General features: G+C 30.9%; 1 protein-coding gene across 1 annotated transcript; it reads right to left on the minus strand.

Moving 5' to 3' along the window:
* Positions 1-756: 756 nt before the first annotated feature.
* On the minus strand, positions 757-1,823 carry LOC124921594 (F-box protein At2g27310-like). Its single transcript, XM_047462268.1, has one exon. It carries the CDS (start codon positions 1,805-1,807, stop codon positions 779-781), a length of 1,029 nt encoding a protein of 342 aa, XP_047318224.1. The 5' UTR covers positions 1,808-1,823; the 3' UTR covers positions 757-778.
* Between the last annotated feature and the right edge of the window lie 10,401 nt (positions 1,824-12,224).

Raw genomic sequence — 12,224 nt, forward strand, 5'->3', positions numbered from 1 at the left:
AAGTTAAAATTTTAAAACTTAGTTAGGATTTCATTTTCTTTCTGAGAATTTAACTTTGAAATTTGAATACTCTCTCATCATAATCCAAAAATTAAAAAAATAAATGATATTACTCTTTTTGTTTCAATTTAAAGTGTTTCTGAACTATAATCAAGTATATCTTTAAAAAAAAAAAAACCATTTTCACTAATCCTCTTTTCTTTTATAATGCGGATAAAAAGCAGGAAACAAAATAATTTTATTTATTCATAAAATCAAAATGTTTGATTATATTTGACTTTTAATTCTTTGCAAGTTGAAAGATTTAATGGTTAGATTTTGTGGTTAAATTCTGATCAATAATTAATACCTAACTTCGTTGGTATTCTTCAACTCATTCTAGTTAAAGACTTCAAATATAAAAAATAAAACTTTTAACTTTAGTAGACCCTTCCGGTCAGTATCCTCTGACTTTGATCCTTAATGTCCAGTCCATTCTCACATCCCACCTAGGTCCCAAACTTTGAAATTTGAACTCTCATCATAATTCAAAAAATAAAAAATTCATGTATTAGTTTATAACCTTACAACTCAACTTTTTAAAACTTGTCTAAGATAAAAAAAATAATATTTTTTCAATATTTTATTGTATACCCTATTACTAATTTTGATCATAATCAATGATTCAATAACTTAAAAGATAACAATAGATCATAATAACATGTATTTATATAGTTCTTGATAATGTATTAATAAGAATATATATGTTTGTTTTAACAATTAATGAATAAAGAAATGCTTAATATTTGAGTAGAGAAAAATGAAGGAAACAGAGGAAGAAGATGATGAAAATGGTGAGGAAAAAAGATATAGCAGCCAAATCAAGAAGGCCATCTTTTCTTTGATTCTTCTCTTTTCTCTTCATCACCATCTCCATGTATTCATTAAACCCTTTCTTTCTCTCTTCTTCATCTCCTTTTCTCTCTCCTCTCTCCAAAGCATCTTGCAAAATTTCCATACATTCTTTCCCTTTCATCATCTTCCCATCAATATCCTCCATTTTCATACTCACTTCCTTCACGTGCCACCTCCCTCCTTTCCCTCCTCCTCCGCACGTGACCACCACCGCACATTTCACCAACTCCCCTCTGTTCCCGGCGGCGAACACCGTCGAATACTCAAGCTCCACTTCTCCGGTCAGCCAGTGACGATTCACTGATACGGGTTTCTGGGTAGAAACTGAACCCGACCTTTTACTCTCCGGGTCAATTATGATCCAACTCAGTTTCAGATTCTCCCCCAATATCTTCTCCGCTTCGTGATCTCCCTCCTCCCAGTTTTCCGATTCTGCAGAAACTGTGACTCTTTCTTTGAAACCCAAAACAGTGACGAGAAATTCAGAATAAAGAAAGTATTTACTCTCTGTATCAATGGATTCAACTTTGGAGAATAACGTTTCTTGTCCAAACTGGATGTCTACGGCGGATATAAGAAAGTGGGTTTGTGGATGGCGGCGGATTAGATGAGTTGACGGCGGTGGGCGGCGGTGGATTAGGGCGGGGTATGAATCGGCGTAAAACATGGTGTGGCCGGAAGGGAAGGTGGAAATGAGTTGTTGGAGTAATGGGTGGGCGGTGGATGGCCATGTCCGGTGACATAGGTCACGCCAGAGGTGGTCGTGAGAGGAGAGAGAGTGGAGTTGGCGTGAGGAGGAACTGACGGTGGCTAGAGTGACGCCGTCTAGATGGGGGAGAATATGATTGAAGATTAGATCATTTGGGATGGTGGTGGTGGTGATTGAATAAGGTATTGCCTTAACAACATCCATTTTCTCTTTGTTTTGGTTCATGTATGTATGGGATTTTCTTGCTATTTATAGAAGTAATTAATAATAATATTTGTGTTTGGTGTAGACTGTAATAATCTATATGTAGACTTTGACTGGTATATATTCCAAATTGAAGAAGAGAAAGCAGCCATCATTAATCAAATGGGGTTTTAAGGTTAAAGTATTAGTCAAAATTGTTTGGCGATCAAGAGTGAAAAGAAAGAATAAAAGATATGTATTTATAATATTAATTTGATAAAGAAGATTCCTTGAAATTATATTATTGTTTTAATCTTATTTTATCATAACAGCATAACTAACCTTTTTTTGCTTTTTTCCGCACATGATCTTGGATGAAAAACGTTCATATAATTCTTTTCAAATCAAAAATGAATTAATATAGTTTAATATATATATATATATATATATATATATTTTAAAATTTAGACATATAAACTATTAAATTTAAAAAGATTTTATTTTTCAACTCATACATATATTCTCTTATAATTTAAAGGAATTTTTACTATTTCAGACTATATGATAGTCAATTAAAGGCTTTTGGTTGACGTTATTTATCGACTCTCGACTGAGGATAATTTAAATTGGCGTTCAAAATAATTAGTAAAAGTTTTTTTGACACTGTTTCATTTGTTTGTTGGACTTGTTCTACTTCAATATTTATCATTTAAGTTCGTTCTTAATGTAATCCTCGATGAATATTTTTTATTAGAAATTTTAATTTTATAAATTGTTCTTGCTTATTAATTTTTTGTATTATTTAATAATTAATTTCTTATATATAACTTCAATTGATTAGATTAGAAGTCAATTTATTAGAAGAGAATTAGTTAATTACAAAGAAAATTAAAAAGATAAATTATTTCACATTTGATTTCAATCTAAGGTATTTTTATTCAAAATACTTTGTCAAAACTTTTGATTTTACTTTTAACATTGAGTTAAAAAAGACAGCTTGAAGGAAGACATGGTGAGATTGATCCTTGCAATGTATTAAAATTTATTCAATACAATAAACTAATAGGATTTTTCAGCAGAATGACCATATTTTTAACTTAAGTTGTTATTAAGAATAAGTTAAATTCTTCTTTAAAATATTAGTATTTAGAAGGATCCCAAACCCAAGTTAACATGTTTCATAGTTAGTTCATAATTTAATATTAAAACAAAGTATGTGAAAAGACAAAAAAAAAAAGTAGAGGGATTCCACAATTTAAAGTTATCTGATAATTAGTAGGTCAAAAAAGAGAGATTGAAAGGGTAGCAAAGATGAATTCAATATTGGCAGTAGGCCAAGCCTGCTAGAGCAACAAATTAATTTAAAGTACAAAATAGAAGAAAGAAATCGATATTGGCATCTTCCAAGTAATTAATTCATTATATAGATCAACAACTTCTATAATATTATTCCATGCCTGAACAAATTTGTGTTTGTTTGTATATCATCTATTTATCTATACAATTTTGAATCCATTAATTTGGCAAAAAAAAAAATTATTTTAATAGAATAAAAATTTTAATTTCTCTAACTTTCTAAATAAATAAAAATTCATAAAACTTTATCCAGCCTACCTTCAATTCATCTATATTATCTTATCTTGTAACCACTTAGGTACCATCATCATCCATACTTATACTTAGATAAAACACCATCATCTATCATGCATGACCAAGATTTGGAGCTTTGGATGAGGGTTGGGGTGCTTCTAGCATGCGATTTTGACCCTAAAGTCAATACTTTGATGAAGATTTTTGTTGAAGGATCAAATATCATATTTTTTAGGCATCAAATATAATTATTTATTAGAAATATTCTAGGTACGCATATATACTTTATATAATAATAATAATAATAATAATAATAATGCTTATTATTATATTACTTGAATCTAGCCGACAACTAGTAAAATGAGTTGACTTGCTCTTAAAATTTGGAGCACTAAATTAAAATTTATAAGATTAAAAAAAGATAAATTTAAGCCTTGAAGTTAGAACATATAACTGTATATGCATCATCGCTCTAACAAACTAATCTACCTCACCATTATATCTTTAATTCAACTAAATATTTTTATAAAAACATAACGATAAACTTTTGATGTTTTTTATTTATTAATTTCTTATAAAATTTATCTTTTTATAATGTTGGAGGACAGTGTTTTTTAATGTAAGTTTAATAATTTATTTCGAATGGTTAGTCATATAAATTATAAATTTTAAAAAAATTATAAATATAAACAAACAATCTTATATGATATAATAGTTAAGTATTCATAATATATAATAAAGACCAATATTCGAATTATGTTATATGAATGAGTAATTGTATGATTAGTTGGTTGAAGTGATGGTAAATAATTGGTAATGATGAGACGGTTGAATATAAAATGTTTAAAATGAGGTTAGTGGTGGTTAAATATATATAATGAGATTATTGATTAGCCGAAATAATTGTAAGAAGTTACGGTAATAATGAGATAGTTGGGGTGCAAAATTCTCAAAATTGGGTAGATTAGAAAATAAGAGAATTTGTGGTGGTTAAATATATGAATGAGATTGTTGTTTGGTCGAAATGATTGTAAAAAGTTGATAATTATGAAATAATTTGGTGCAAAATGCTCGAAATGTGGTGAACTCCAGGATGAGTTGTCTTTTCACCTCATTTTATAAGATTCGAGAGAGGTAAGCTAAAAGATTTAGCTAAACAATTTTAAAACAAAATCGAGTAAAGTTTACCATTTCGGTTCCTATTTTTTAGATGATAGAGGAATGTACGACATGAATCTTTCACTATTGGAGACAAACATTTCCTTTTGGGAAACTAGTATTTTTTCCCTGAACTTTGCTTCAATTCTCCAATTGCTTCCTGAAGTTAGAAGTCTAGTTTTGCTCTCTATTCTTGTAGAAAAGTCTGAAATACATAATTAGTTAAAGTTTATATTTAACACCGTTGTTTATTTGACAAGTTGATAATTAAGTGGCTTTAAAATAAAAAAAAATAATAATTTAATCTCATATTATTTTTCTAATTTAAAAAAAAATATAATAAAGTGACGGTCAGTCTCCATTCTCTAGCTATACCCTAGCCTTTTACTAGCTTTTTTCACTTTGCACTGTCTTCCCTATCCATAACTTTTTTAGTATAAAAAAGAGTTTTTTTTACCATTAGAATAAACTTTCACAATCAGAAGATAGGAGAGTGAGGGAAATTTCTTAATCTATAAAAAATTATCCCCCCTTTAGTTTATTGCATATATACTTGTGTTTCTTCTTTCTTATGATTTGATAGTTTTAGTGCTCGAAAACGTTGACAACATTTTGGTCGAACTCTGTTATCAAATTATGTTAGTGTGTTCTTTCGTTTGTTTATTTTTGTATTCTGTCAGTTTTTCCCAACAAGTGGTATTAGAGTCGAAGGTTTGTCCTTGGCATTGCGGTTGAGTCTTCAAAAGGGCATCAACTCCTTCGTCATTCTAGACGAGGACTTCAATGTCGAATTTGAAGTTTGCGGTGGAAATATTTGATGGAACTGGGCATTTTGGCATGTGACACTGTGATGTTCTAGATTGTCTTTTTCAGTAGGGTCTAGATGTTGTTATTTAGGTCAAAAAGTCAAATGTTATAGAAGAAAAGAATGGAATATCATGAATCGATTGTCGTGCGAAACAATTCGATCATGCTTGTCTAGAGAGCAGAAATATGTCATGAAGAACGAAATTTCTGCACTAAAACTATGGCAAGCATTGTAGGACAAATTTCTAAAAAAGAGTGGCCAAAATAAGCTCCTAATGAAAAAACGGTTATTCTAGTTTGATTACCAATCAAGTACTATCATGAATGAACACATCACTAAGTTTAATCAATTAGTAGCAGACCTTTTTATGCTTGATGTAAAATTTTCTGATGAATTTGAACATTTAGAAACAACATTACTTTATGGCAAGGGAAATGTTTCTCTTGATGCTGTAAGTTATGCTTTATATAGTCACGAATTGAGAAAGTAGGACAAAAGAAAAAACAAAATAGCTATAGCAGATAAGGCATTGGAGGATCCAAAAGTATAGTTATCAAAGATAATGTGCTTTCTTTCGTGAGAAATGACATTGGAAGATTAACTACCCAAAGTTGAAGAAGAAATAAAAAGATTTTGAAGATGCAAATGTTGCAGAAAATAGAGATAATGCTGATTCAGAATTCTCTTTATCGATCTCACAAACAACATCACATCCTAACGCGTGGATATTGGACTCAGCCTACACTTATCATATGACACCAGTTTGAAAGTGGTTTTTTGACTTTAAGGAACTAGATGGTGAAGTTGTTAAATGGGAGATGTTAATACATATAAAATAAAATGGACATGTTCAATCAAGCTGAGAAATGATGATGGATCTACCATAATTATCAGAGATGTTTGGTATATACCGAATATTAAAAAGAATCTAATTTCTTTGATACTACACGTGAGAATGGAAAATGGAATTTTGAAGATAAAATCTAGAGTTCTAGTGATGTTGAAAACTATTAAGAAAAGTAATAGTTTGTATTATTATCAAGGTAGTACATTTAATGGGATAACAACATTTGTTTCAACTCCGGCAACACTAATGAATTAGAGGCAACAAAGCTATGACATATGTGATTGGGACATGCTGGTGAGAAATCTATGCAAACTCTTGTCAAGTAAGGATTGTTGAAATGTACAAAAGTTAATAAATTAGATTTTTGTGAACATTTTATTATGGGAAAATAAAGGCAAGTAAAATTTGACACTGCTATCCATAACACCAAGGATATTTTGGACTATGTGCACTTAGATGTAAAAGAACCTACTAAGACCCCATCTCTTGGAGGTGGACATTACTTTGTTATTTTGGTTGATGATTTTTCTAGAAGAGTATGGGTGTTTACTATGAAGAACAAAGATGAAGTGTTTGAGATTTTTCTTAAATAGAAAACTCAAGTTGAAAACAAGACAAGAAAAATATCAAAATTCTTCGGACGGATAACAGTGAAGAATACAAGAATGATCCATTTTAGAATTTATTCCAAGAGTGTGACATTGTTCGACACTTCACAGTCAGAAAAACACCACAACATAATGGAGTATCAGAACGTATGAACATAATATTGGTGGAGAAAGTTGGATGTATATTGTCTAATGCTGGGTTAGACGAGAAATTTTGGGCAGAAGCTATGTTATACGCTCAACATTTGGTAAATCGTCTAGCATTATCTACACTTGGTGGCAAGACTCCATTAGAGGTATGGTTTGGAAAACCTGCAGGTGATTATGATTCTTTGCATATTTTTGGTTCTATTGTATATTATCAAGTAGTTGAATCAAAGTTAGATCCACGAGGAAAGAATGTTCTTTTTATGGGACTTATTACTATAGTTAATGGATATCGTTGATTTTACTCCGCAACAGGTGGAGTTTGAGTAGATAAAGATAAGTCCAACTATAAGTGACTCGCCGACGACAGACGAAAACTAAATTTTTTATAAAAAATAAAAATTTCAGTTCTTGAATTGGTCAAAATGAACAGTTAGTGTTCATGTTTTGGTTTCATTCAACCATATGAAGCATAAAGATGTTATTGAAAAGCTCTTTACGCTTCGTGTTAGATAAATTAGATAGTTAATTAATATATAATTAATTATCTAAAGAACTTAATTAAATTCAACATTTGGTGCAGGAAAAGCTGGGAGCGGTCACATCTTCAAGATTGGTTGGTCGAACTAATATCATAGAAGCGACACAAACCAGAACTCTCATAAGTTTAAGTAAAAGACCGGTTCGGCTCAAATTTTAGGACGGTGAACTTTCTCGTGAAAATCGGTTTCCTCTCCTCGGCAGTAGAATTAGTCATCTGGTCAAAGTAGCAAACCGATATGATGTCCGGTTGGCTCAAAACATTGGCTCAATCTTAAATGATCGTACAATTCTAACGGAAAGATTAATCAAGATCAAATCAAAGATATGGAACTGCTGGAAGTTTCCATTTTGATGCAATAAGTTCTCTTTGGGAATATGCAGAAAGAGTCTTTCAAATATGTAGACTGCGCTATTTCCTATTTGATACAAGTCTGTTGATAGACTGTAAATGGCAGAAAACTGTCAAGTGTGCAGATATACCTATTTTGGTATAAGTCTAAAAGTAGCCTCCAAGGAGCAGAGATTTGTCCAACCGACCAGCTGATAAACTCAATAGAAGACAAATTTGGTCGGTTTTATTGCTTTTTGGGAAGCATCAACCACATTTAATGTATTACAACTCCTTTTGACCAACTAATCAGATTCAAGGATTACCTTGCAGGTATCCGTTGAAAGAGAAATATGACCATTGTCATATTTCATTCACTATAAAAGGAGAAGTTGAAGATCAAAAGCAACCGTTATAGAGTTACAAGGTTGAACAGTTGCAAGAGTTGAAGTTACAAGAACAGTTACGCATATAGTTACAAAAAGCTATCAAGTTTACTGTTCTTGTTCTTACCATATGTATAAAAGTGTATAATCATCTCATTAATTTTGTGTGAGTAGTGAGACTTTATAAGTTGATAGAAGTTTTCTGTTCAACAGAGTGCTATTATTGAGAGGCCAAGAACGAGCAGTAAATCAGTCTCGAGTATTAGACGTAAGCGTTGTAAAGTGTATTGAATATTCCTAGTGAATATCCTTCTCAAGGTTTGAGAAGAAGGGGTGACGTAAGAGTTTTATCTTCGAACATCCATAAAATCATTGTGTATTGTGCCATTTCTCCTTTCCGGTCATTCCTACCATCCAAACCGATTACTCGTTATTCCAACCGATCCTTTCTCATTCCATTCATCCTTATTATTCAAGTTGTGTGTGTTGCTTTAAGCTGAAACAAACTACTTACGCACTTGAACCCGGTTCAAGAGTTTGTGACAGTTTGTGTGGTATGAGACCGGTATTAATCTCTAACCGGATTAGTACCAACCGTTGTGAGTGTGTAAGAGTTCTCCTTTAGCCGGACCCCGGTCCTCTATCGGCGATCCCGATCCTATCACTTCGTTAAAGCCTAAAAGTCATAAACTTGTTTTTGGTGACAAAATTGTTTGGGTTGAATAGGACCTCGTCTCGATTGAATATTACATTAGGGTGATGTTTAAAATGATCTTATGAACTTTTTGAAGCTCCACATGCATTTGAATCAAATGATCTGGGCATCAAACGAAATCACCAAATATATAGTTTGGTGTTCTTGTAGACCGAGAAACCTAACCCTAGATTAGCTAGGACTAAGAGTCCTTAGCACCTAGGACCGAAGAATGTTAGCCCGAGGCTAACCTAGGATCGAGTGTTCTTCATGCCAAGGACTGAGGAAAGTTAACCTAAGGGTAACCTAAGACTGAGAATTCTCGCACCCAACCGATGATTCTCGCATCCGACCGAGGGACTTTAGCACCTCAACCAAGGATTATCGCACTTGACCAAGGGACTTCATCACCTCCACCAAGGATTCTCAAACCCGACCGAGGGACTCTAGCCCCCGATCGAGAATCCCTACACCTTGACCAAGGGGTTCTTACCTGGGACCGAGGGTTTTAGCCTCGACCGATGAAAATCGCACTTAGGACCGAGAACAACGGTTCTAGGGCCTGTTTGGTTCTATTTTTCTAATTTCAAACTTATTTTTGTAATTTTAGAATCCTAAATCATTTTCTAAAAATCTAAAATAATAGAAAACGATTTCAAAATATTTTTAGAATATTTTCATAAAAAAATATTTTGATAAGGGGTTGTTTGGGATTTATTTTTAAACCTAATGCCTTCAACTGATATTCTCTAGGTACATTCCTCCCTAATCATCATCATCAGCTACAAGTATCAGCTGTTAAATATTTTTTCAATTTTAAATACCAAAAAAATATGTGCATGTCTAGGGTTTTGAGAATAATTGGTTAAAATAAAACGTTATACAACCAATTTCAAAAGCCAAAATTTTATAAAGTATAAACCGTTTTTAACGATACAATGTATGTAGCACGAAAGCCCTTTTCCGAGTATCACCAAACTACAAACCAAAATAAAACTTTAGTTGAAAATACGTTTGTATACGTATGTTATTTATTGATTTTAAACTAAAAAATATTGACGACTCTTTATCAAATAAATAGTCTTTTAAATTAATTGTTTTTAATTAATTAAAAAAATATATTTCTTTAATTAAATTTTTATTTGACTATTTAAAATCTAAAAGATTATTTGAGATTTGATCAAATAATTAATTATTATTTAATTAATGTCAAAAGTAATGACACATTTTTATAAATCTTCTAAAATAATGTTTTATTTAAAAAACTTTCTTCACACATAAATGAGGTTGAATTTCTCGAACCTTAAGTTTTTATTGGGATAATAATTTTCCGGGGTTACAATTTTGATGCTTTAAGAGGTTAGAAAGAAGGTTTCAAGTATACAACTAATATCATGACACACGATAGTTTTGTAAACAGCTAATTATATTTTTTGTTCCATTTTCTACATATTTTGTTTAGACCTATTATCGAAATAGATGCTTGTTTTCTGAAGTCAAAGTCAAAGTGCAAATGTGTATTAATCATGGCTGCTGGAGTATATGGAAACAATAAATCATTTCCAATAACTTGGGCACTTGTGGACTTGTGGAGGGTGAGAATCAATTCTCTTACCCTTATTTTTTAGCATTTTACTCAAAGATGTAGGGTTTCCACAAGGAGAAGAGTTAACACTCATTTTTTACCAACATAAGGTAAATTTAATTTATAATAATTATAATTTATGAACAATTTAATATATTACAATTTACAGGCGATAATTGCCACAAGAAAACAAGTTATGCTTAATGTTCAACCTCAATTATGTTGTAGACACGTCTATATTAATTGGGAAAAAATGATTAGGACTTGGATTTAAATTGCAATTCTGGAGATGCACCAAGTTAACCTATAAAAAGGATTTTGAAGATCATTTGACAAAGCTCGATGAGATACAAGTAGGTGTTAAAGATGCCGCAGTTGAAATTTCACCGTGAATGTGGTCAATAACTTATATTTCTCCGACACCAAAATGTGAAATGATTACGAATAATATTTTGCGAGTCATTTAATTCTTGGGATCTTGGATGCAAGAATGAAATCAATCATTAACCTGAATGAAGATATTCATGAAATAGTAATGAATAATTTGAAGAGGAGAATAACATCTATTTCTCAATGGATATCAAACATTTCTCCTAATGCGATGGAAATCTTGTCATATAATAGAGCTAAGTCCATGATTTGTCGTGTGGAATTTAATGGTGACCATGACTATGAAGTTACAAACTTAAGAACATTAGAGACATGATATATTAGGTATATCATGTTGTCATGTCATTTGTGCAATTTCATCTTCAAATAGAGTTGTTAAGAACTATGTGGTGAATTGTTATAATAAAACAACTTATAGTAAAAGCTACGAACATTTGATTAAAGATGTTGTTGGAGATAGGATGTGGTGGCCAATACTTGAAGCTCCAACCATTATTCATCCAATTCTTATTAAGAAAGTGGGTATACCTAAGAATAGTAGAAGGAAATACAAAGATGAACAAACTAGACATACGGTAAATTGCGCAAGTATAATTATGCGATGTAGTAGGTGAAAAAAAGGTCATAATAAAAAATCGTGTAAGAATTCACCTGTGGCCACACTAGATCTTTCAGTAATGACAAGAATATCAATTGACTACAGAATGATCAACAATCGAGAATGTTTCAAGGATGGAATTTGGTATTTATTCTTTTATATTCTATATTATTATTTATACTCTTACTAAAGTTTGTTTATTAATATTAAATTATGTTATGACAGACTAATTATAATTATATACTTAGTTCTTCAACTAGTAGGATCATCCTTAGCAAACTTACAAGTACGAGTTTGATGAGAACATATGACAATGATCACTAGGAGAGTCAAGATTAATAGTTATTGATATATAACGAGTTAATTGTGAAGTTGAAGTTTATTGGATAGATATCACATCTTCTTATTTTTGTTTAGAAAACTTAAGATGTTAGGTAAAATAGATTATTCTTTGGATTTGATGTTTTGCTTATTATATATTGATTTATAATATTATTGTAGTTGTTGACACTTTTTTATTTATTTAAAAATTTGTGTTTGAATTGTTAAGTAAAAATAATTAATGATATTTTTAAAACAAATAATAATAATTATATTCTTGTTTTAAAAAATATATTATTAAATAAAATAATTGAAAAATCGGTCAAAATTGAAAGAAAAAAAAAATGGAAGTAAAAAAAAAGTGTACAAAATTAAATATATGATGTATTTTAAAATTTTCTAGAAGTATATTGAGCAATATCAAACACTTTTAAC

Source organism: Impatiens glandulifera, chromosome 1, assembly GCF_907164915.1.
Source record: "Impatiens glandulifera chromosome 1, dImpGla2.1, whole genome shotgun sequence".
Taxonomy (NCBI): Eukaryota; Viridiplantae; Streptophyta; class Magnoliopsida; order Ericales; family Balsaminaceae; genus Impatiens; species Impatiens glandulifera.

Bases quoted from the DNA above. Each gene is read 5' to 3' on its own strand.
- LOC124921594 (XM_047462268.1), bottom strand. From the start codon at position 1,807: ATGGATGTTGTTAAGGCAATACCTTATTCAATCACCACCACCACCATC.